Source organism: Lonchura striata, chromosome Z, assembly GCF_050655825.1.
Source record: "Lonchura striata isolate lonStrDom1 chromosome Z, ASM5065582v1, whole genome shotgun sequence".
In the NCBI taxonomy this organism is placed as follows: Eukaryota; Metazoa; Chordata; class Aves; order Passeriformes; family Estrildidae; genus Lonchura; species Lonchura striata.
Genome location: NC_140740.1, coordinates 83,224,321 through 83,250,553, shown reverse-complemented (window position 1 = coordinate 83,250,553; position 26,233 = coordinate 83,224,321). Strand labels below are relative to the sequence as shown.

Genomic DNA, 26,233 nt, shown 5'->3' with positions numbered 1-26,233 from the left:
AAAACTGGCTTCAGGAAGGAAAGCTATCCTTGTAATACTTCTTAGATAAGGAAGAATTCCTAAGTAGGGTGGGAAAGGTGTCATGTATCTCTTTACAGCAATCCCACAGGGACCAAATTAGTTCTCTGCCACCCCATTCTGGCCAGATAATTGATGATAATCTTGCTAGGTTCCAGGGAAAAAAAAAAAAGGAAAAAAAAAATGCAAGAAAAGGAAAGAAGCAATGAAAAGAATTCTTTCCTCTCAAAGGGTTTGAGAGGGAAGACCCCTCATGTTTGTTCTGTATTCTGGAAAACATTGCACCCACCTGTTCTGCTGGAACTACGTTTGTGTGACTCCTGAGTACTCTGCTGCTTTGTGAAAAGGAGTTTAATGGTTTTCTACTGAATCTGATGAATGTTTTTTCTAATCCTATAGTTTTGTGGAAGGAGTAGAGGATGAGGCACAGAGGAAGAAGATCTTCCTCTTGCAAGTTTTATGATAGATGATGCAAACAACACTCAGCCTAGACTGAGTGGATCTAAAATCTTGGATCTAGTACTCTCTGAGCATTTATGGAGGTTTCCGTGTACAGGATCTGGATATGCTAGTGGGACAAAGCCCCTTTACCGAGCGCCAATACATGCAATCCATCTGCCTGAAAAGCGGATCTGGGATCCATACCCTCCCTCTGGTGTTCAGTGCTATCTCTGAAGAACTGATTGAATGTTGAGTTGTTCCTGTTCTTCCTGCCTGGAAGAAGAGGAGCACTTCCCAGGCTTAGTTCAAGTCAGCCTGTGGCCACGTCAGAAAAGCCGACAGTAAGCATTTCTCTCAGATATACAAGAGGTGGCTGAAAACTAGATTGTCCAATCTCCCTGTCAGTTTTTCCCTCCCTTTCTGCCAGAACTGCCTCTTTCACAGCTCTGCCAGCAGCAGAGGCCTTGTACGTGCTCCCCCATCTGTGACTCTTCCAGGTCAGGCATCTCCACTCACAGCCCCGCAGCAGTCTAGGCTCTAGCAGAAGGGCATACACATGCTCTTTTTCAGTAGCAGACAGGTCCTGTCTTTTGTCAGCTTGTCCATCAGGAAGAGCAGATGATGGCCAGGATGCAGGATTAAAAATCCCTTGCCAGTTTCTTACTCAGGCAAGCCTCTTCTCCTGCATGGATGGGAAATTTACATTCCAGCACAGAGCATCTCTCTCAGAACCTCACCTGCTAGTCTCACAGGGATATTAATTTTCCCACCCCCTCAACCACCACTTTCATAACCAAGAATGGAAGTCTGTATGCATTACCTGCTTCAGTGAGGCACTGACAAAACAGATCCCCTGTGGTCTCCTGCTGCACTTGAGAGCTGTATCAAGCCAAAGGTGAAAACACCTAACTGGATTGTAGGCAAATATGCTGTGAGCAGATCTGAGTTCTCTACAGCCCTCAACCAACCTTTCCTGGAACTGTGTTGAAATTACATCTTTTTTCAGGCCTGCTGTTCTGACCTGCCTTTGAAGCATGGTAACTGTGTTCTTGTTAATAGATCACTTGGGCGGATTAGAGCGAAACAATGTTGAATGACTAGTATGTATACCTGAGGCAGGTTTATTTTTAAACAATTTGGTTGCAGTGGAAAGGAGGTATGTAGCTGTATTGGTTCTTTCCCATTAAAAAATGTGAAAACACCACAAGGAAAATACATAAGGAAAAGAACAAAACAGAAGAAAAGGACAAGAGTGGCTAGTGGAAAGATCCAGTGACAAGACTTGATTGTTTCAATTTTGATTCCACAGTCATCACTCTGATGGTCACTCAGTCTAGATCTGTTGGGGGTGGAGGCCCATGCAGCAAAGAGTTAGATGGGTTATTGTATGTTCAAGCCTACCTGGGGACACCCCGACAGCTCTCCTGGAGAGGGCTTTATATTATCTGAGACAACACTGTGGAAATGAGTCAGGGTGGCTCTTCAGGGATCTTTGATGGCTTATGTTGCCTTCTAATAGCACAACTGCTGTCTGACCCTGCTTTTGACAGCTGCATTGTTTTGCTAGTTGTGCCCTATCAGAAAGAAGGAACACCCTCAGGCCTAGGTGTGAACACCCCCATGCCTCCTGTCCTGGGATGAGTTTATGATGCTTGTACCCCCATTCATCTATTTAGCCCAGAAATAAGTTTTACACCTTTAAGACTGGTTCCGAGAGCAAAGCTGGGGAGAGAAGAAGTGTGGAGTTTGTTATCAGAAACTGCACTTGCTCCCCTGCATCCTTCTCCTGGACTGTGTTTACTGCAGCACAGACAGCGAGACAGAGCTCTCCTTTGATTTTTAGTTAGTTTTTAGCTAGCTGAGGCAGAGAATTTCCTTGGACTGTGGTTTCTCTTTTTACTGGAACTGTTTAAACCTGCTCTGGACTGAACACCCAGAAGAGCACCAGCAGCTCACACCTGTGACCCACTGGGTCGGGCCAGGTCTGCAGCATTTCCAGCACTGGAGGGACTGATAACAGACTGGGTGAGCTGAGCTGCAGCCCACCAAAGAGACTTTTGGAGTTTGTCATCTCTTCAGATTGGCAAGAGGTTTTATTATTTAATATTCATTTTTTGTTGTTGTTGTTGTTTTCAGTGCTGGTGAATACTTTGCCTGTGAAATAAACAGGACTTTTCCCACTTTTCTCCAAGGAAATATTTTCTCAAACCAGTCTGGGGAGGGGCCACTTGAATCTGCTTTCTAGAGGAACCCCTTTAGAGACTTCCTCTCATATTTGCCCTGGAACGAAGAGTTTTGCATTGCTAGATGCAGTTGTGCTTCACCAAAGGGAGATTGGCATGATAAAAAGCATTACCCTACCTCTGCAGGATCTGCTTCTGATGTGCCTTTTTCCCTATCTGATGTGAAAACACTTTGCTTAAGACATCAGTCCCAGGTTGTCATGGAAACTGGCTCAACCAGCCCACCCAAGCCAAGCTCAGTCCATCACACCTGGTAAAACAGTGAACAAATCTGTTTCTTGGCCCTTTTCTTTCTCCATGTCTAACATATCCAAGCAGCCGGCTCCCAACTGTAAAGGGAGACCACTGCAAGAGGAACTACGGCAAATATCACTTGCATCTAAATGACCAATACCTTCAGTGAGAATCACTCACTGCTCCCGTGGAAAGGGTCCGCCCCTGAGAAACAGCCTCCTCCTCTGGCACCCCACGCCTGAGTGTCCATGGACACCCCTGCATCCCTTTAGAAATTCCTAGCAGCATCCTCACAGGCTGTGATGGGCAGGCACACCATGCTCCTCGAGTGAGCAGCCCTGCTGGAGCACCCTGCAGTGCTCTGAGTGCTTCATGCTGGTTACAGGAGCAGGAAGGTCAGCCTCCAGGTTTTATTTCCCAGAAAACATTTGAGAATATAGGGAGCTTTTCGCACTATTTAAGCATCTGGTGTCTTGTGGTGATCATCAAAATCCCACTGCCTATCACTGTGCCATACAATAACCTTGTGGCATTTTTCCAAATGGTCCTCTGCTCTGGTGAGACAAGTTTCTGTATTTTCCTGACAGACACATTGCTTCTTATGGAATTGCTGCATATAGATTGAGGATTACATCTTGCTTACTACACTGAGACAGGTAAATGATCACCAGGTACCACCACAGCTCTAGTTTTCCTTTTACTTACAATATTTTTGTAATGTGAAACAATATACTGAAGAGTAAGAATCCTGAAGGTAACAGGAGTAATAGAAGAAGAAAATCCCCAGCAAAACAGATCTCCAAACAATTTTAAAAAAGAAAGGGGGGGAAGAGAGGGAATAGGGCATGAGGGTGTGTCTACTACTACAAGAGTGTAATTGAATGTTCTATTTTTACATGAATAAACATGAAAAGTAACTTTCATTTGAAATAAGAGTCATGAGTAAGGAGTATGATCTAAAAACCAGACATCTCAGAGCAGGAGGAGGAAAGAAAGGACAGTTAGTTCTGATCAGTTATGTTAAATAACTGGAATTATGAGGCAAAACAGCACAAATTTATGAGATCTCGCAACTCAGGTTGCTTGGTTAATTGTAAGAGGAACTGTAATGGGTAAATGATGACACTGACTTTTTTAAATTGTGCATTAAAGAATGAAACTTCAATTACTACACAGTGTGGATCCTGCTCCTGGAGAAGGCAGCTACTGTGTGTTGCATTAATAGCTCCATATATGAATATATATGAATATATATTAATAGCTATCCATTTGGGATAGCAACCTATCCAGATTCTTGAAGTGAATGCAAATGTCTTATCTGTCAGAGTGTTTCTTGGATTTAAATGGAATCATAATCTTTTAGAGCAGTTCAGAGATTTACTATGGTCAGTTTTCATGCTTTATCCTTACCCTCAGGTTTCCTTCTGATATCCTGACAGATACAGACTTAGATATGATAACTTTATTTCTTCTTTTTCTCCCACTGTGCAGGCTATGGTTGCAGTCACTGTCAGTCTCATGAGGTTGTAAGGAGCAGCACTATCCCCATCAGCTTTAGGATAAGAAGCGTTTCAGTGCAGGAAAAATACTCTTCCATAATCTTGCAACCTGATTTATTGGGCCAAATGTTGTTCTGACTTGTCACGTGCCATCTGACATCAGGTGCATTAAATGGAGGACAGGAGACAGGACAGAACTGGCTCCCTACCATCAGGAAGAGATGCAATTAAGGCAAACAAGATCTAGCCCTTCCCTGGTTGGTCACAAGCCTAATAAATTATCAGAATAGTCCAATCAGGAATGTATTTGTACACCATGATTTTTTTTTTTAATTTTTTTTTGTTTGTGTGTTTTGGGGGGGAAGTTGTTTGTTTGTTTGTTTAGGATATGTTTTTGTTTGAGTTTTTGTTTGTTGTTATTGTTGTTTGTTGTTTTTATGTGGGTATTCTCATTTTGTGTGGCATATATTTCAGTGAGAATAGGTTTAAAGTATGCTACAGGTTCTGGAAGCTGGAGCTGTTCCTCCATTACAGGTTATTTCACCTGTCATGTAAAAAGAAACATAGAATTAGACACACAGTCATAAATTTCCTTCTCAGTCATTGCAGGAGTTTTTTAGAACTTTTATCCAATGATCAGCTTAGGTCATACCTATAGCACCCTATATAGAGCTGTCTGCTGTGCAAAGTAATTGTACTTGTAAGGCTGCTTGGAAAGAGTATTGTAGAATTAGTGGAAATTTTCCTTGCTTGAGTATCAGTTACTTATTCAGTAAATAATTTTTTAGAGATTTTCTAGATCATAGTTCAAACACTTGCTTTTGATATTTTATGTTAACTACTGTGAATCAAACTGAGATAAAACATTTAGACAGCTCTAATAATTTCTAAACTGTGTCATTTGAGCAATGTCCACGCCATGGGCTGTTGGAATTTTGGTCCAGTTTAGAACAAAAGAAGAGTTCAGATACAGTCTCTGTGGAGTGCAGGCACACAGTCATGGCAAGTATTTGATCAGATATTTAGGAGAGGCCAGGAGAAACTTCTGCCCTTTTGAGAGTCAACAAAATCCTCAGGCTATCAGAAAAATTTTCAAACAGTACCCACTACTGCTGATGGTTTTCAATATTACCCAGGCTGGGCCCATGGAAGAAGAAAACAGTATTTAACCAAAATAAATTGCTACTGGTTATTGCCACTACTGCATACTTATAGGTAGTACCTAAATGCAATGAACCATTATTTCTTAAATGTTCTCCTAGGACTTTGGGACCTTGTTTTAACTTAGCTTCTGCTTCATGACCTGTGAGACAGCAGATCAGCCAAAGTGTTGTTTACCTGCTGTTTTCCAGGGACAGCACATGACATTCTGCTTTCCCCAGCTGCATGGCAATTCATGCTGAACATGTTCTCACTAGTTTCTCAGATAATAGTGTTTGGGATTTTAAATTGGTGGCCTTCTGGACAACCTATCGTGATGTATGTTTGAAGGCAAGGTGCCTTCAGCCTTGCCAGTGGAGCCAATCTTACTCTGCTGTGTCAGAAAACCTTGCTGTAATCTGTGAGGGTGTCCATAAGTACATTTTTCAGTTAGGAAAGAAAAGCTAATTACTTTTTCTGACCTCTTTTTGCAGCCATTCTCTCTTCCTCTTTTTTCTTCTCTTCCTCCAGAGCTTTAATTTTTGCATCATACTCATCAGCACGGGTCTTCCACTCATTTCTGTTGTTCAGCAGCCCATCAAGCATAGGCTGAATTTCTTCATGGAAGCGGGAAAATTCCTAATCAAAACACACCTCTTAGTACAATGCAGTGCAGAGGGAATGCTTGTTCATCATACCCCAGGATAGACCCTTTCTGCTTTGCAGAAGTCATCAATGGCAGAAAGAGGCAACTTGTTGCAATGCCCCAGAAAAGGGCAGATTTTCATTTGTCTACCTGTCCCTCTCCCCAGGAGTGGTGCTGCTACACCAGGACTCAGTCATCTGGGATTGGAACCCCTGTTGATAAGGGTGGGGTGTGTCAGGGTGCACTTTGCTTACCTTATAGACAAATGTACACACAAAGTCAATGAAACCCACTTGAAGCTTTGGAAGCTCAGCAGCTTTCCTTCGGTCCATCATCGGCTGTGGGAGGACACAAATTCACCATGATTTGTGAGAACACTTAATTGAAAAACACGCCTCTGTTTTCTCCCCAAAACTTCCTTGTTGTGTCAGTTCTGTCATGCTGTCCTAAAGACTGTCCATCACAGCCCTCTTCCTCAGCTTCATAGGAGTGAAGAGGGTTCATTTCCATTGCCATTTTAGCAGAAATTCTAGACAGTATTTCAAGTGTCCATATGTGGGGAGGAGAAGAAGTTTTTCCCTTGTGCCTCTCAGACATCTACTAGGAAAGGTTCATGGTGTAAATTGTTGAAGAGGTTTTACATTGTCTAAAACATGACTGAAGAAAAAATAATATTTTTACAAGATCTTGTTGATTACTATATAATTTGTAGTGACACTGTGGGTAGAGGGAGTGCATGATAGTCTACTTTAAAAATCTCCAAACTACACAGGTGGAGGACACTTAAAGGAATTACTCTTGCCTCTTTCAATGTCAAATTTATCTATTAAAAAAATGTTAGAAATGCCCTTCCATTTACCGATAATTTCTTTACTCTGTGAAGTCTATGTTTGCAGTTTTTCTCTTTATTAGAAGTTCCTCTTTCTTCTGTGATTTATCTATTTAGTTTTTTATTTTTTTCTGTAAGGGACCTGCACAAAATCTCCAGGGTGAATCACCCCTTGATGGTTCACAGCCACTGAACCCATCTAACTATATGGACAGCTGGACAAGAGGCAGGGATGCTCTTCACTATCTCAGAACTTATTTTTCTAAAGGATTTTGGCAAGCACTGTGGTTTTAGGCAGACACAGAGCACTCAGGGCAGCACTGCTGGTAGTCTCTGCTGAGACTTCTGTCTGAACTGAACTGCCTGGCTCTTGCATGATACTTACAATGGGCTGCTGCTGAAGGACGCTTATTTCCAAATCTCCTTGCTCCCAGAACTCAGCTGCTACCAGTAGAGCTACCTACATTGACACAGAGGGAAAAAGAGAAGTTAGCACCAACTTTAGCCCCATAACTTGATGCGCTTCACGTCTCCATTCTGAAGCAAATCTCACAATTCTTATCCTTCTGTTTCTTTTGCCCAACCATAGCCTCACTTCTCCTGGGAGGGGCAGCTGTGGCAGTAGGATTTCAGCTGTCTAATGACAGCTCAACAGTTGTATTTCACTGGATCTTATTTGGCCACTGCTCATCTATTGAGAAATATTCCAGTCTATTCCCCTTGAGAATTTGCCTACTGGTCACCTTTTGGGTGTCTATTTTATGTTGGTTTTTTTTTCTGTTGTCCTTGCTTCATGCTGAACAGGAAGGTAGATTTTATTTTACTCTTCTTTAAATTTGATAATTTATTATTTAGCAATTGCTCAAGTACAGTTCAGGAAAACTGTACTTACAGGAAAACTTTCCCTTTACTGTTTCAGTAAAGGAAATAAAACAACTGAGCAAACTGCAGGAAGGTATTGCTATAATAAAGCCAATGCATACATTACATGTAAAAAATCTCACAGTGACCTAAACATCTATGTAACTGAGGGGTTTGTTTCGTTCAGTGTTTTTTTGTTGTTGTTGGTTTTTTGTTGTTGTTGTTGTTTTGTTTGGGAGTTTTTTTGTTGTTTTTTGTTTTTGTTTTTGTTTTTGTTTTTGTTTTTGTAGACATGAATTTTGTATAGAGCTCACAATTACAACTTTGAAGTATAAGCTACAGAAATCCATCAGGATATCAAGCACCTGACCTTACTCTGGACTTCCCAAGGCTTTGTGATAGCTGACAAGTCACAGGCAGTCATCATCATGGCCCTAAAAACAGGAAAGAAATTAAATTTTTTCCCTATTTTTTCTGTCTCAGGACCCTCATACCCCAGTACTGTGTCAGTATCCCATGGCCCCTTCTGAATTGAGAGATGTGTTGCTGTAACAGCCTTGGGACTTGCAACTGAGACACAGACTAAAGGCTGCTCTGTGGATTAAAATGGAATTATGATGGGGAAATACTTGCTTCTGGTACTAAGATGTTTGCTGCTTTACTGATTGCTGGGCTGAACTCCTTGACTTTGGAGTAACACCTTTGGCTCCCCCACAGGTGTGTAGCAGAGCAGTCTGCAGTGAGGTGGGGAGAGCACTTCATCACCAGCACAGGGCATCCTGCAAAGTTTCTCTCTGGCCACAGCAGCATCATTGTGCAACTCAGGTTGGTTGCCACTGGGAACAACAGCTAATGGATTGGATGTCCCTGCTTGTGGCCTACAGGGTGATCTGGTAGAAGCATATGACCAGAAGGTATCCTGCTTCTCCTTGGGAGTACATGATTAACAGGACACTTACTTGGATGAAGAAGCACTTTTTTTACCCTGAGTTTTTTTTTCCCTGATTCCCTGAAGATCAAGTCTTGTGGCCAGTAATGTATCGTTTGCTGACTTTGCAGCACAAAGCACATCCTGGAGCTCTCACAAGGTGAGCACATCACTAACCTCTCCCCAGAGCCAATTACTCACATGACAACCTCTTTTTTTGTTGTCTCCAGAGACAGGTACTCAGTCCAGGCAGTCGCACTGTCGTACGTCTTAGACTCATCAACGATCTTTTGAAACATTGTTCGCTTCCTTTGGGGGGCGGTGAAAAAAAAAAGGTTAAAAAAAGAAAAAAATCTATGAAACAAGGAAACAAATATGTCAAAAACAGCTGGACAACCTTGGTATTGGTAACTCTGCCAGAATGGTTTCCAGTAGTTGCAGTCCTGACACTGGTGTTCCAACAAAACCAAGCACCATGATCTGCTTCCCCAACTATTGTAAATGCATCAAGAATTAGTACAGTGGTGAGATGTGAGCAGGTCCTTGAAAGCACGAGCTACTGCAGCTTATGTCAGCTGAGAAATGCTTACACCTCTGTATGCAGTTCAAGAAATATTTTTTCCTTAAATGTTAAGCAAACTGCAGAAACCTAGAGCTAGCTAGAGTATTTTTAAAGCTACCTGGCTTTATATACTTAGTCAGGTATTTTTAATCTTATTTATATAATCTAAATGTATATTGGGAATTCTGGTGAATGGTTTATACACGATACACCGTTGTTTGAAGTGGCATGAGATCTGGAGAAATCTGAGGTTTCAGTATTAGCAGAGAGAAGAGTTAGGCCATATCACAGTGACTTGTGTATGTGTTCTATCATCAATAATCCTGTGTCTTAGCTCAGCCAAGCCTTTGTTTGCAGTTCATGGACCAAGGAGGGCAAGGACCAGTTTGTTCCCAACTGGTGAGGAAGTGGTGGTATATAGATAGATGGTGCCATATAGATATTGTATCTCCAGAGTGTTCTGGGTATTCCAACCTCCCTCAAATTCCTCTTTTTTGGACTGTTTAAAGTTTTTATAATTATACTGCAGTGCAAAACACAGAAGCAGTCTCTGGTCTTGACGCAGTATTTTGGAGGCATATTTTGAAAGCTCCTTGCTAATTAGGAAGTTATATGTCATTGAGTTTCAGCCTCATGTCCCAGAAAGCAGGTGCTGCTCCAAGATTTTGGCTTTTTTGGCCCTTGTGTGTGGAACAGACTATGAGTTGAACATTCACCTACAATGAACTACTTGTCTCTTGTGTCATTGTGCTCTCACAGAGAAGTTAATATAGTCCTGGCCAGTCCACTTGCCTTTTACGAATATTTTCAGATCTGAAATGCTAGGTAAATAAAACCAAACCAAACCAAACCAAATCCTGACATTTCTTCCCACAGGGGTTCACATAGCCCTGCCTTGTTGGCAATAGAGGGTTAAAAAGTAATGCATATTATTTAATTGAGTGGAAGTTCAAAATAATTTTGAATTATTTGAATTCTCACACCAAGTCTGAGCTAAGTATTAAAGGCAGCCTCCTAGAGCCAGTGTCTGTGAAGAGAACTGCTGCCCTGGTGGGGGCTTTCAGAGCAAAACATCACACTTGGCCTTTTGTAAAAGCATCACACGTGGCCTTTCCTGCCTTTCACACACGGTGTGCATGACTGACTTACTTGAAGTAGAGTGCCAGGTCTGTTGCTATAATGGCAATTTCCATCAGGTGAATCACATGCTCATGCTGCCTGCGGTTGAGGTTCTGACATATATTCAGTGACTGAAAAACAAAGGACAGGGCATTGAAAAAATCCAAGCTCTTTGTGCTGTCATGAGTTCCTGACCACCTCCCTTTCCCAAATGTGCTCACTTTTTTCTTTCAATAGCTCAGCTTGCTCATCTCATGTGCAAGGGGCATGAGCCCATGTGTCACTACGTGCCATTTCCCCCTTAATTCACTGAACAGGGGAAGGTTGTTACACAGTGCCCACCCAAACCCTGTCTCCTGACTGCAGGGCAAATTTACCTGAAATAAAAAGTTTGCTGTGGGAATATGTCAGCCTTGGCCCTATCAGAGGGGCTACAGGAGAACAACCCTGTATTTAACATATTCCTACAAGGATAAAAATGTGGCTTCTGAAGAAACCAAGACATGCATTTAGGAAGCTTATGTGACTTGGTCCTGGGTGAGCATAGAGTCCTTTGGAAATGAGGCAGCTGCAGTTCTTGCATCCAAGCCAGAGAAAAGTCTTGTGCTGACAACCGTGTTTTTAATGAAGAACTTCCCTGAAAGGAAATTATTCATGCTTCTATATTACAGTTTGTTACCAACCTCCTCAGAGAGCAAGAATTTTCCAAATTCCAGGTGATGTCTTTCTAAAATAGAGGATCCATGAAGTTTAGCTAAAGGATTTTGAGATCTGTTTGTATAAAGGAAAAATTGAAGACATTAGCACAGCACTTAAAAATTACAAGAAGTGTCTAATTTTGTATTTCATTTCTGTCACACATATAAGTTCCATTTTTTGAAAAAGGCTTATGAGTAAAACTTTTTAATAAGTAATGATTTCAGTCTAATAAAAGGCTCTTGTGACATTGCTTATAACTCTTTAGACAGTGTGTAAAATAGTCTTCCAACTACAAATTTCACTCCAAATACTGTTTATGACTGCATTGTAATTACTCAACTTAGTAAGTTTGTTTAATTGCTGAATAACTACATGTTGATATCTAGTAATTGGAACAAAAAACCTGCAATCCTTGGACACGTTACTGAAAACCAAGGCCCACAAGCCAACTTTATTTAACATTTTTCCAAAGCTCCAGGATATATAAGAATTTATAGACAGCAAGCACTGCAGAAGAGCTGGGATCTGACTACTTTACATTTAAAGTAACAGAGCCTTGACTAGGCAATGAAATGATGCAATTTTTTATCTGTAGCTAATGACTACCAACTGAGAGCAACATCCTCATAGGTGCTTTGTTTCTGTAGGTAGTGAGGTCAATGCAAAGCATGGTGCTTTCTCCATAGGTGCAGCAAAAAATCATCATCCAATGTCCAGGATGATTCTGTAGACATCCTAAGTCTCCTGTGATGCTCAGATACTGAGTGCCTGCTCTGCACCTGTTTCACACTGTGATATGGACTCCTGCTTTAACTAAGGGAGGTTTGCTAGGAGGTAAAAAAAGCCCCAGAGAGCACAGCAAATTGTCCCCACTGGCCAAAACATAAGACCAAACACTGCAGCAAGTTGAAAAGCAAGGCAACTTGTAAAAGAAGGTTGTCACCCTTGTGTGTTAAATATAGCTGTACTGGAGTTTGGTGTGATCACAACCTAATTCCACTCCAAGAGAAAATGGTTTGAAGTGGTAATAAAATGCTTACTTCATTTGGTAGAGGTTGTTGGTTCCCCTGTGGTCAATATCATGGCACAGAGCTGCAGTTACCATTGCAAGGGCTTCGAGGTCGGTGTAGTAACGCTTCAGTTTGCCAGTCTGGAGGGAAAGAATTTATATGCCATATGTTAACATTTCTGACAGGAAAAAGTACTGTGTGGTGACTGTTCTGTGCTGGGGATGTCCTGGGACAGTCCAGGAGACTGAAAATATATGTGAACTGAAATGCAGCACACAGTTGACTTAGGTTTAAACAGGGAATCAGCTAGGAACAAAATATTTCAGATCCAGACATGTGCATCTGTAGTATTTATATGTTTGATGCACACTTGCAGGGTTGGCTACCCACTGCTATAGAAGCCTCGGCCCTAGGATTCACCCAGGCTGTCATAAACAACCCTCACAGTCACTGGACACAAAATACTCTGTGAAAAGTCTCTGTGTCTTTCTGGGCAATGTGGTTGTCAAGCTGAATCACCCAAAAGATTGTCCACACCTGTGTCTGTTCTGGATGGAAATGGAAAGCACGGTTTTGTGTCCATCCCAGCCAGATGACTTCTGTCTGCCTCTTACTGTCAGAATCTACTGGAAGAACAGAAGTCCTGTAGCCTCTCTCCTCCACTTTGCAGAAGGATTTAATCTGGAATCTATTCAACACCATACACATCCGTCTCGATGAGAATTCATGCTCTCAATTTATTGGCCAGTATTGACCAAAGCTTTCTTCATGTGTAATTCAATGACTGTCCCTTCAGGCAAATGGAGATCTAGTTTTGCAGGACTTGTGCTAGGAGTTACAAAACCTTTTCCTACACCAGGGTTCAAAGGGAGCCCTCCATATTTCTCAGGTGTGACAGGAGACCTGCTGTAAAAAAGCTGTGCCACAGAATTAGCCGGGGTGGTGCTGCCTTACCATCAGCAGTGTGAACATGGTCTGTGCCACGTTGAAGCCGTGACGCCAGTTGTGGTAAGTTATCTTCCGGTATCCTTTGCTGACAGAGTACACAAACCTTACCAGGACCTGCCAGGGGGGAAGAGCATGTTACTGTGGTTGATGAAGCTGCTGCCTGTTCATCTTGCAATAAGGGTCATGTGCAGAAACCACGGATGAGGCTCAAACCAGCTCTGCAGAGACAGGCCCAGAAAGGGATTGGAATTTGCAATATCATCAGCTGCCCTGACAATGCTGATAGAGTAAAGCCTAGTAGAGAACAAAAGTGGATACTGAAATATAGCTTATAGCTGTTTTCTAACATCGCTAGCTCGCTCTCTCTCTCTCTCTTTCTTTTTTCCTTTTTTTTTTTTTTTTTTTTTTTGGGTAAAAATACAAAATCACAGAGATGCCTCTAGACTAAACAAGAATCAGCAGTGTCTGAAGGAAAAGTGATTTCATCTTACTGTTTGTGAATTTATTGACTTTTTCTGCTCTGTTTATTTACGTTGTCACTTATAAGATCTATCCCTTTCTCTTGTGATTTATTAATACTCATGTCTCTCTACAAGAGATATGGATCCATAGATGTAGAGGTGAATGAAATTTATATCATCTAAAGAACTACAATATAGGGCATTAAATAGAAAACTGTTTTTTCCTCTGCAGTCTGCTTCTCCATGTATACTCCCACTTGTAGCTATGCAGTTTTCTCATTAAAGAGCCAATTATTTATTAATGAGTGTTCATTTCTCAAAATCTCAATTATAAGAATCACTGCTTTTCACAACTGTTCCAGGGGTTAGTTGTTCCGGAGTAGATATATTTAATATTTTTGATACTAACATTCTGCCTGTAAGAAGCACAAAGGTAATTCCCATTTAACTCCCTCCCAATTGCCATCCAGCCTTTCCAGGGTGGAAACTCTTCCTGCAGTCACCCCCAGATCCCACTAGATGGAAATCGACTTCACATGATGTGCAGAGAAATCCCTTTGGGAGCAGCAGAGCTGCTGAAACACACTATTCCTATAGGGTTTTGAACTGCAAAAGTCATGAGTTCACAAGTCAGAGCTTGAGGTGTGAGCCCATGTGTCACTACGTGCAATTTCCCCCTTAATTCACTGAACAGGGGAAGGTTGTTACACAGTGCCTACCCAAACCCTGTCTCCTGACTGCAGGGCAAATTTACCTGAAATAAAAAGTTTGCTGTGGGAATATGTCAGCCTTGGCCCTATCAGAGGGGCTACAGGAGAACAACCCTGTATTTAACATATTCCTATAGGGGTAAAAATGTGGTTCCTTGTCCCCACAGGGTCACACCATTCCTGTCAACAGGTTGGTGCCAGCTGTGCCAAATGAAGGCACGTGTGGGTTTGTATGGGGATAAAAACCAAAGGGGCTTGCCAGAGTGTGTTCCAGGATATCTTGGCTGAAAGATGCAGGTTATGTACAAAGCAAAAGAAACAGGCGGGCAGGTAGGTACTCCCTACCTGTGCTGTGCCTGGGAACTGTGTTTTTACACTGCAGCTGTGAGAGGCATTGGATACAGAACGTGCAAGAAACGTTTTGCAGAGTCCACCACTCATCCATACAGACCTCATGGCAAACCCACATGTGTGGCAGGCAGTGAGGAGCAGAAGACAGCAGAAATTATGCTCCAACCCCACACGAGAGACTGTTCCCTGCCCTCAGTGGGGCTCAGGACACACGACCCCCTCCCTGCAAGCCCCCGTGAGCTGTGCTGGGCACGCACAGGGACCTCAGTGCCAGCTGCAGTGTGGCGAGTCTGCTGTCCATCCAAGACAGGAGACCCTGGCTTTTGCCAGCTCATACCTCCTGTGGGATCTGGAACTTTTTCACCACGCCAAGCTCGTAGTACATCTGAATGCCACACTTCACCAGCTCTAGCTCAGTGCAGTCAAAATCAGAGAACCTGAACTCATAGATTTCAAACTTAGTGGGCCCCGGGAGTTCTTCTTTCTGTAAGAGAGGCGGGTAGGTTTATTGCTGTGCTGCTTTTGTCATTCCTGGGCTTTGCTGAATAAAAATTTATCAGTCTGATGCTGCTTTTCTTTTAGAATATAGCACATAAATAGACTGAAATGAAGCTTTTCATAATAATCTCATTAATGGAGGAACTGGGAGGCAGTTTTGTGCAGGAAATATTGTTTGTTTCCTGTTAAGCATTTGATTTTATATAGTTTGAAGGCTCAATATGGGGGAAGACTTACAGCCCTCCTTAATTACTCTGAAAAAACAAGCCAAAGTGGCTGCTGTGTTTCCAGATGGACTTTGAAGCCCTTGAGATAAAAAGGCAGAGAGCAGAGACTCCCCAGGAGCCGTGGAAGGCACGTGTTGACACGTACTAATGATAGTCTCAAACTCAGGCAGCAGAGGAGGGCAGGGTATGCTTTGCTCCCACCCTCTCCAGGTTAACAGCATGCCAACACTGGGAACTCTTCCCTACATCTATGCAGGCAATATTTGCTTGCCAGGGCTGTTCTCTCCAGCAGTGCATTGTTCTTACCAGGATGCTTGCCAGCTCCTCTTCGTCACACTCACTTGGCTCCTTCCCCAGCTTTTCTCGTGTTGGCTGCAAAAAGCATGAATGTGTTAATGAGACACCTGAACCCCCCTGGAATTTTCACTGGGCTATTTTGGGGCAATCTAGAGCAGCTCTCATATGTAAATTGTGCTTCTTTCCTGGACCTTACTTCAATTTTTTGTCTTTCAACATATTTTTCCTGGCAGCACTCTCCACCTCCTACATTTTGTTCTGTGCTTCCCTCACTTACAAATGTCCCCCTAGAGCCAGTGTCGCAGCTGGCTCCTCTAACTTGCCATCCTCAGCACAAAGGAAGTTTTGAGGAATAAATCAGTTTCTGTTCCACTCTTACAGCCCTGCCCTGAGTAGCATGTCCAAGGCTGGCTTTGTTGAGGAAGTTAGAAAGAACATAGTGGTGCAGTGTGCCAAGGGGGAGGGCAGATCACAGAACCAAAAGAAAGATTTGTCCTGCCCCTGTGCAGTTACTGGGGCCAGGTGCTGCCACCCCTCAAATTTGAGAGCTGTGTCTGTGCCATACATCGTGGGTGTGAGCTCCACATTGTCAGGCATTACCAGAATTTCCTGGATTTCATCCTTGTCACATTTCACGTGGTAGAGCACCATGTCCTGAGCAATGTCCTTACGGTTCTCCAACTTGTTCATCTTATCGTATGTGTCTGTGTTGAGCACAGACCAACCCAGGAACTGTGTCAAGGACTTGGTAAGGGGAAGAGAAGGAAACAGAGAAATAGCCATAACATCTGCTCCTCAAAGACACAGAAATATGACACTGTATGGTACATTTTTAAAGAAACACAAGCTCAACTTTGTCCAAAATTCTAGCAATGAGCAACCACATCTTTGCTCCCAACTGTGATTTGCTCCTCAGCAAAGCAGCTCCCCTGCTGCTGAATCTGCCCAGGCTTTGAGAGCACCAATTCTGTGGAGGTTGAAGCACCCTCTGTCCTGGTCAGAGTACAGAAAATTAATTCTGTGTTTCTGCAGGTGTCTCCACACCTGTGGAAAGCTTTCTGTCACAATGGTGACAGCAGATCAGGAGCTCTCACATCAAAGGAGAGCAGGGTGGTCTCATCACCTTTCACATGTATTTACTCACATCCTGTGCTTGCTTTCAGCTTGTTTGCTGTCCAGTGGCCAATTCAAACTGATTTTTTTATCTATGGTCTTTTTTGTTTGATAAGAAAAGTCTGATTCAGGAAGTGTCCGGATTGATAACAAGTGTCAAAAGCTAAATACTTACATTTCATTGAAACTAGCATAGGAACATTTCTAAGGAGCAAGGTCTTTAATCACAGCCACTGTTGGTGAATTTAATAGCTGGCCTCCGTTTTTATCCTAGCTACATAGATAATTTCTATGTCATTTTTTTGTGGGACTTGCTCAGCCAGTGAGAACCAGCTGGCAGGTATGTGAATACAGGTACAGTAGCTGCTCATGGCTAGCTGTACAGTCCAAGAATGCTGGAAAAAAAAATCACAAGAACATAGCTGGGTTTCTCATACCAAACTCCCTCAAGTATTCCAAACAGTTGCTTTCAAAATTTTCGAGCTGATGTATAACACCACTCTAAGCAGCAAAGATACCTACTTAGCTGCAAAATACTCGGGATGCTTTGCAAGTGTACATGGAACAATAGTGACCTCTTCAACTATATGAATTTCTTCCATCAAGAAACTATACCTCCATTAGGGTTTCATCCTGTTCATCAAATGGTTTCCCATCTTTTCTGTTATAAAATGTGACAACACCAACAATTTCTTCTCTTTTATTCACTATTGGCATGGAGAGAACATTTTTGATAGTCCATCCTGATTCATCTAGAGGACCTTCCTTGAAGCAACAGCAAGCAGAAAGACATCATGAACTTAGAATGTTTTAATATTATGGTCATGTAAATACATGAGCACTCTGGTTTTACCTTCAAACTACACACAAAAGAAGTATTTATATACATAATATTGACTCTACATTACATTTCTGAAAAAAAAAAAAAAAAAGTTGCATCCTTGCTAGAATGGGAAGTTTTCACGATACCTGAAAGTTAAACATCTCATCTGCAGCAGCATTCATAATGTTGCAAATCTAGGGGATCACACAGAAGAAAAATTATTACAATATGGTCAATGAGAAGTTTAACTGCCAAAACAAAGGACTGAATTGCTGAGAAAGCAGAATTAGTATTATTTATCTCAGAAAGACTTGAGGAACCCCAGGGTAAGTACTTACAAATCCACTTTCAGCCACATAGGCTGGCAGTCCAGTAACTAGTGCCCAGTGATCCGGGGTAGGATTTCTAACAAAAGAAAAATGTATAAGGGAAATTAAATGTTTATATTTACTGAAAAAAGAGATCATGGAGCTGAAGTGTGTTCAGCTGATTGTATAATCCAGGTTTAGACCTGGAACCCCCAGTCAATAAATGGTTCTGTTACTTTCTCAAAGGATACATGTGCACAAGAAAAAATTTTCCACATAAGTAAATACTTTCCCCTTCAAGCATTCAAAATAAAATAACTGATAAAATATCAGGTTGCAATATATAAAAATTCATTCCTAGGAGTGAAGGCCATGTCTCAGACCTTCAACACAGAGAACATCCTGGGTGAGGCTCAGCCACTGACACAGGGAAGGTACAAAGGAGAGTGATGTCTCTGCCTGGCAAGGACAGCAGAAAACTGCAAACAATCAAGGCAGCTCACTTCTCCATCTGAAAAACATCACTGGTTGAATGAATTTTGGATCCCAATGCCCTTGAGGAAATCTTTATCCCACAGAAATGTGAGTTGAAGTGCCAACTTACATTCTGACTCTCAATCCTCTATCAGTCCTTTATGTTTCTCCACATGGATGTCTTTAAAACACGGAGAACCTTGATTTTAGCTACACCCTGTGTCGGTACATACATTCAGAGACTGGGCACTTACGGGATGACTTTAATGTCTTCTTTTCCATGTAATATGTAATCAATGACCTTGTAAAAGACTATTTCCTACAAGTGAAAAAAAAGAGCGATGTTAAAATAAGTGGTGAGCCAATCCATCCAGAGAGGAGAAAGTTAAAGAAATCTTGTTTTCACGTACCCTGCCATCCGGGGTTCGAGGTCCTGAGTAGGGAGGTACTTCTCCCAGCAGGACTGGCCACAGGTCAAAAAACTCCTGGTTTTAAAATTGAAAAAGAATGTTTAGAGTAGAAAAGTGCATTCTGTCTCAAGCTTCAGTGTAGCCATTGCTTTACTATGCTGGTTTTGGTGTTGTGTAAACAAGGCATGAAATAATAAAAGTAATTCAATACTAGACATCAGAATGATACCCAGATATCCAAATCTGGGCATGCCAGGTGCTTTTATATGGCTGCATATTATTACCATATACTGCCTGTACACAGAGTGCTGATTCATTCAGTGAACAGTGAGCACTGGCTGTACTCAGAGCAAACAGCTCTGACAATGTTTTTGTGTTCTTAACTCTCCAAAGTGTGGCTATTGCCTGACCTACAACTTGCCAGATTTGAAGAAGAAAAATACTTCTTTTGCTCTTTTTTTAAATGCTACATTATAATGTTGATCAAAGTGTCTTTAGCTTACACTAATGATCTTTTAATATACTTCTTTACAAGACAATATGCTGCAAGAGCTCTGTCAACAAGACAGTCAGCCTGGCCATGGGACTAAGAGGGCTCCACTGGCAAGGATGCTGTGTAACCCCCACATAAAGTTTGCCAAACTATCAGACCAAATCAGAGGTAACTTCAATTCTGCCAGATTGTATTCACAAAGCCAAATTTCATCTGAAAGCCTGGATATCGTGAGCACAAATGAGTCCTTGAGGAGGGTGGTTGTTTGTCACAAGTCACTTTGTGATATTGCCTCTTTTCTCTATTAATATTGAAACCTCAGATTTCTCCAGATCTCAGAGACACTCCAGACAAGTTGTTAGCTGGTGGTTCCATAGGTGTTTCTCTATACTTCCAATACCCACAGACTTTGTCAGGTTTTGTTTGTGCTGCAGACTTTGACCAGGATTGCCAAAGCCAGACACCCCTTCCCCTCCTCTGTCTTCCCAGCCTCCAACAGTCCCATTTCAGTGATAAGTTCTTCCCCTTTCTGATTTCATTAACCCAATTATCACAATCTTTACGCAGTAAAAAAATGCCAAGCAAAGTAGGAATAGTGGCTGAGGGCTAGCTTGCACTTTTACTGCCTCAGTAAGTCTTATCTGCATGCACCACCCCTCAGTGGATAACAGCCAGCAGGAAGATGCACAGCACATGTGAGCTCTCACCTTCTGCTTCGTCATGTCCAGGAGACCGACTGAGTATCGGTCACAGTTCAGGTATGCCCTCACCGTGTAAAAAGCCTTGTGGAACTGCCTCTCAATGTCTGTCAGCTCCTCAAAAACCTTATTAGCTGACCACAGCAGCACCTGCAGGATAAAACCAAAAGGTAAGCACAGCCTTTCTCCGAGAGATGGACTTCCCAAATGTTGGGTTACAGTTCCTCAGAAGTGCAGTACAAGTTCCTACATTGCTTCTTCACACTGGGAATTACTAGGGAGAAAGAGCCAGGTCATCACAGTGTTACATAGGAGTCAAACGTTACCAATATGCACAAAAAAAGTAGTAGTGTCAGGCAAAGAACTGTCCCCACTTATATTTTATATGCATTAGTAAAATTTTACAACCAAAACCAGTTAACACCAATGGCATTGCAAATTCCAGAGGCTACTGTTTGAAATATCTGGGTTAACACTTTCCTCAAAGTGTCTTAGCATCTGTTTCGTGTGTGCATCAGCCTATGATACCTCCCTCCCTCTTCTGGTACATTCTACAGATGTACCTTTAAGAAAGCTGTTGCTATTAGCCTCTTTCATTTGTAAAAGCAGAGGTTACACAAATAATGCTCTGAATTGGTAAGGAAGTCACCTACACTCTTGCTTAGCTTAGTTAATGCATGTGTGCCTGAATCCCAGGTGTGTGTCTGGCTTCCTGAGCCCAGGACATAGGAGGACCCTGCTTCTGAAGAACTGAAGCTGCAGCTTGAAGCAGACTGGACCTGTGCTTTGAACAAGAAATTATATATATATATATATAATTATTATATTCTAATAAGACTTTTGCTGTTGGGATTTGCAATATTAAAATCCTAGACCACTTTTGAGAATGTCATTTGCTGGCTCTGTACTTCTGTACTTCAAATTCTAACTCAATGAACTATATTAACTTTCACAGAGCCCTAAAGACATATATTAGTCAGAGGTTTGACAACTGAGCAGTGTGTCCTGCATCTCCTTCTTGCTTTCCTCCCTTTGTGTGGGACCTGCTCAGACAGCAGCAATACATGAACACAGGACTCCTGGGTCCACTCCTCGTGGAAGCATTAGTCTAAAAAACCTTTGCTAGTTCTACTTTAGTTAACTATTCATCATTGCTGGACCATCATTCATGTTTTTGATAAATTAAAAAATTAGGCAAAGCATAATAAATTCATTAGAAAGTATAAGTGCCATCCTAAAGCTCCAAAATAAACTTTCATTCTGCATCCATTTTGCCAAGATAGGCATTTATTCTCCATGGCAATCCCATTGGAGATTAGAGTGTGGCTGCCATGAAGCACAGAGGCAATTCCATGTCCTCCTCAGTGGCAACTACTGCCTGCTGCACAAAGTGATCCCAAGGATTCACATCCATCCCAATAAATCTGAGAGTCCTACTGTAACCCAACTAATGGGAAAGTATGGTGCCAGAATTTCAATCCAGAATATCCTAATAAACCCCTAATATATGTTCTTTTCTACTGATGGAGGCCGATAAAACATGTGTGTGACAGCAATTTTACTGGCTCCAAGAGGAAATTCACTAACACTTTTAATGAACAGATAAGGGGAAAATACCACATTCTAAAGTGTTTCAGAAAATCTCTTGGTGCTGCTGTCTGAAATGATGAAATGATCCAAGAGTGCTTCACAGCCTCAAGTCAACAAAACACCTAGAGGTCAGTCCTGCTGAAACTGGTGCCACCACATCAGGTCCTGCAGTTTTGCCAAAAGCAGAAGTAAGACAGAGTAATGAAGGACTCTGGGAAAGAAGCAGTATCTGAAAGCAGTTGTGGGCATCTTTTATTTCTGCTCTGAAGAAGATCAGATTCACTCTTTAAAGATGAATGTATTAATTTGATTTTGAGATACCCAATTTGCATTTTCACGCTTACCTGGCCTCTTCGAGTCTCACAGTTGTGAAGATAACTCAAGTGATAAATTTTCAAGTTCAGGGATGCAAAATTCAGATACTTCAGAAAAAGCTGAAAAGGCAAATTGTGAGATTGAATTGAATGTAGAAGCAGCTACATGTGTACTGTATTTCATAACACTGCTTTACAAGCATCAAGGCTATTTCCCTAGATAAACGCTTTGCTTTGCACTGTCATGATATGAGGCTTATCCCACTGTACCTCCCCTGAGAGATCTGAGATAAACATCCCCATTATAAGCCTCTTCTATGAGAGTGAGTGCTCTTAAGGGAAACAGTGGAGCTTCACTAAAGCAGGTATCACTAGAGTAAAAGGATCTCTGTTACAAGACAAAAGTAAAAAAGCTCTTTGATAGGAATTCAGCTACTGACCACTTACTGTTTCATCAGAGCTGGTGAAGTGTGGGCCATTCAGCTTATTTATAGCCACAATGACAGCAACCAAGTCTTTTCCATTCAAGATGGGTGTTGCAAGGATGTTTTTTGTAGTGTAGTCGGTGAGCTCATCAACAAATGGGCTGAACTGGGCACACTGTTTAATAGAGAATTTACAAATAAACATTTTTCACAACGTGTCTTGAAACCAAGTCCAGGCACATCCCACTAAAGTAAGCTGCCTAGAGAAAGTTTTGCTTAAAAATTACTGAGAAAAATAAATGAGTTAGCAGAAAATTGGACCATGTAGAGATGATTAAGCTAACATCAGGAGCAGAGGCTTTTAACTTTCTGTGAAGACCTTGCCAATCATAAGCTTTTACATGTCAAACTCTCTCAGAACAAGGGGGCTCTCCACTGGTTATTCTCAGATCAATGCACTGCATAGCAGCTGAGTATAAACCAGTTCAGTCACTGGCAAGTTCACACACCCTCATTTTTCTGCTGCTTTTACCATGAAGTGTGTAGTCAGCTTGCAGCATCTACCCATAGTTTATCTTAAAAACTGGAGAAAGAATAGTCCAGGGAAAGCAGATGGGCAATCACTTCACCTGCACAGGGCCTTATTGACACCATCATCACCTGCCATGGGAGAGTGCAGGCATGGTCTTGCTGACCAAAGATCTCCAAGTGAATAAATCGGCATCTCTAAGTCGTTCTATTTGTGTTAGGAAAAGCCACACAACTCTGATCATATTCAGAAGGCTGCACCAGAAAGAATGATCACTCCCTAATTAATCTTCTCCCCATACCTTCCCCCTTGCTGGCCTTTTCTGCCAAATGGGCTAGACCAAGCATTTAGTCTCTGGGTCTTCTTCAAAGGGCTGGTATTATGGCTATGTCTAAAAGCACTAGAATTGGAGTGCAGCACTTATCTCACAGATCTGAAATCCTCCCCTGTATTTTGAGAAAAATCAGAAACCAAAAACTTTAAAATTTAAGTCACATTCTGATGCTTCCCCGAACACCAACAATATGCCCAGCAAAAAAGAACCCAGGTTACAGAACCAAAACATGGTCTTCAGTGTTCTGTGGAAAACAAGGAAGATTTGCTGAAAGGTTGAGATATGCCTGCACTGAGCAACAAATGAATGAATAAACAGATGGTCTCTTTGTAACTAGCAAACAATAGATGGAGTAATCCCAAATGCTATATTTGGGTCACATGGATTTTAGTTTTATACCTATTATTAGAACAAGCAGATTGTTATTCCTGCCATCCAGGTTTACATGACTGAACCAGAAGTACGGGGAGTAAATACTGTCATGAAGGCACAAACATAAAACATTAAAATCCCTCAGGTCCCTCCTGAAATTGCAGATAGCAATTTTTGCTGAAAGAGTTTTTTTAGTCTAAGATTGTCTGCTTCTGATGAAGATACACAGCTTACAGTTAATGTCCCTGCTCTGGGGTCCACTCCCTCTGTTAGATAATCACGCCTCTAAATGCTCTTAGCTAAACCTTCATCACAGCAAACATTTCCAAAGTTCTTTTGTCGTGGAAAACCCTCTTTGGACTCACTGTAAAGAACTTCTATGTCTTTGCCATTTATTTATAGAATATAAAACCGTGTGGAAAATTCCACGTGGATTCAGTGCAGATCTCTGACTACTTCACTCTCCTCTGCTGGACTAGATGTGATTTTTTTTTTTTTTTTTAGTTAGACAGGCAAGGTGTAGCAGTGCACTGTTTGCAGGCATTAAGATCTAGTGTAATAAATGTGCTTAGTTTCACCTCACCCCACAGATGAGATGGGAAGGAACTTTCAGACTTGTTACTTATTTCAAACACACAGCTACTACACCACAAGGGCTTTGACCAAGCACTGCCTCTTGACCCCTGTGAGCCTCTCTTCTACCTAGATAATACAAAAATGGCAAACATACCTCACGGACATCCTTGATGTTCATGGTTTTCTTGGTCTGAGCAACATGTCCCACAATGCCTATGTCCAGTGGATAGACAATCTCGCAGTCTGGGGCCACCAGGCATTCCTCCAGAGTACTTCCCTCCTGGATGTTAAAAAGCCTTGTTGCCAGTTCAGGAGTGCCATTCCTCTGCCTGTACATGAAGAGACTGCAGCGGTCAGCGTGAATAAGGGACCTGATTCTTCTCAAGGTCTTGAAAACAACTTTCTCCATGTTGATGCTTTCTTGCATGTCTTGGATCAACTCAAAAAGTATTTCACTCTCATTGTTATCCCAGGACTCTGTTTTTAGTTTCTTCTCAAAATACTGCTTGGCAAAAGCAGGGTTGCCATCAAGAAACTTTTCCACGTCGTCTTCACTAATGCTCATTGTGAATGCCCTGGATCTCGTGGGTAAGTAGTAGTCCAAAGATGTGCAAGCAGCACTCTAATTTCTCATGTGTCTCTTAAAATTTTGTAACAGAAGATGCTGCGTCTGGATTAACCAAGTTTGAAGTGTCCCTGCAAAGAGAGCTTGTCATCAGGAAGATGTATTCCTTTATAATGCTGAAGGTGAGTCTGTGGGAGGACAGATCTTCTCAACCAAAGAGATTAGATGAGCTCTACAAGAGCTTTGAGTCAACTTTCCACTTCTTAATCTAACTGCAAACAAAAACTGGGTACTCACAATGCCTAAAAACACTGTCCTGTCTCTTGATAAACAGAACACTTACTGAAACGATTCTGTTGAGGCAGCAGCAACAGGTAAGGAGTGCATCTCCTAACATTGAAATAAGCTCTTTAAAGTCTAATTAAATATGTACTGCTTGGGCCTAATCCTTGGCTAACAAGGTGACCATCTTATTATTTCTGCTCTCCCAGCTCCCAGCAATAGTAGGAAGTCCATTCTTCACAAAATAACCCAGTGGACAAAATATAAATAGTGAAGTGACACCACTCTTTTAGGACTCTCTGTACCATTGCTTGGCTCCTGTAAGGGTTGTTCTCTAAGGGAAGCACCAGTCCTGAATGCTTTAGTCCAGGGTTTGAACTGAATTGGCAAGGTCTGTGGTCTTTGTTTCTTGCTAGCAAGAGCCACAACAGGAAAACATGCCTCTTAGTGGTATCCCTATAGGAAGGAATCTGGAGATCTTCTGTTTGGGGTTGCTGAATTGAAGCACTCTGAGGAAATGTGGGAGGCCCTGCAGACAAAATGAAAAACAAACAGCAAACAAACCCCAAGCAAACTGGGAAGGTAGAAATATTTCCCTCATCACTATCAGTGGAGAAAGGGGGAGAATGATGGATGTGAGGAACAGGAGCCACAACACTGCAAACAGCAGGTTTGGGTCAGTGTGATGCTGGGAGGCAAAGTGCTGCAGAGGCCATTACACTTCAGAAGAATTAAACAATGCACAGGAGATTTCATTACTGGAGAATAAGGGTGAATCCCATCTACTGCACTGCTGGAAAATAAGCAAGACTGAAGGAGTGGGGGGTCTAAGGGCCCAGCCTGCCCATGTCTATGAATATTGTCACTTCTTCCAGAAGTGTTTAAATCCAGACCAAATGTAAATGTGGATGCCTGGGAGGAAGGTGGCTTGTTGTGGCAATTCTCAGCCAGGATATTAAAATAGGATTATTGCTCAAGAACACATGAAGGAGGTGATATGTGCCATGCTGCCTTCCACAGTGATGTTCCAGCAGAGGAACAAGGACCTTCTCAGGTGTGGCATGGCGGGGGCTGCACCAGGCCTCCAGAATGGGGTGCATGAAGCTTTTTTTTGTGAGGATTGTCCTAAGCAGAAGGCTTGGTGGAAACAGGGAATTTTAGTAGGGATGGCAGTGATTCAGGTTGAGGCTGTTCAGCAAAGTTTCA

General features: G+C 42.0%; 1 protein-coding gene across 1 annotated transcript; it reads right to left on the bottom strand.

Annotated features, from left to right (window-relative positions):
- Positions 1 to 24,745, bottom strand: PDE6B (phosphodiesterase 6B). Its single transcript, XM_021547978.4, has 22 exons — positions 24,335 to 24,745; positions 22,392 to 22,544; positions 21,975 to 22,064; positions 20,050 to 20,190; positions 18,850 to 18,924; positions 18,694 to 18,758; positions 17,996 to 18,062; positions 17,804 to 17,851; positions 17,450 to 17,599; positions 16,322 to 16,465; positions 15,731 to 15,796; positions 15,037 to 15,183; positions 13,184 to 13,291; positions 12,260 to 12,369; positions 11,204 to 11,291; positions 10,551 to 10,651; positions 9,041 to 9,148; positions 8,282 to 8,345; positions 7,436 to 7,510; positions 6,476 to 6,559; positions 6,058 to 6,214; positions 1 to 4,979 (listed from the first exon to the last, which is right to left on the bottom strand). Exons 1-22 carry the CDS (start codon positions 24,743 to 24,745, stop codon positions 4,921 to 4,923), a joined length of 2,511 nt encoding a protein of 836 aa, XP_021403653.1. The 3' UTR covers positions 1 to 4,920.
- Positions 24,746 to 26,233: the final 1,488 nt, after the last annotated feature.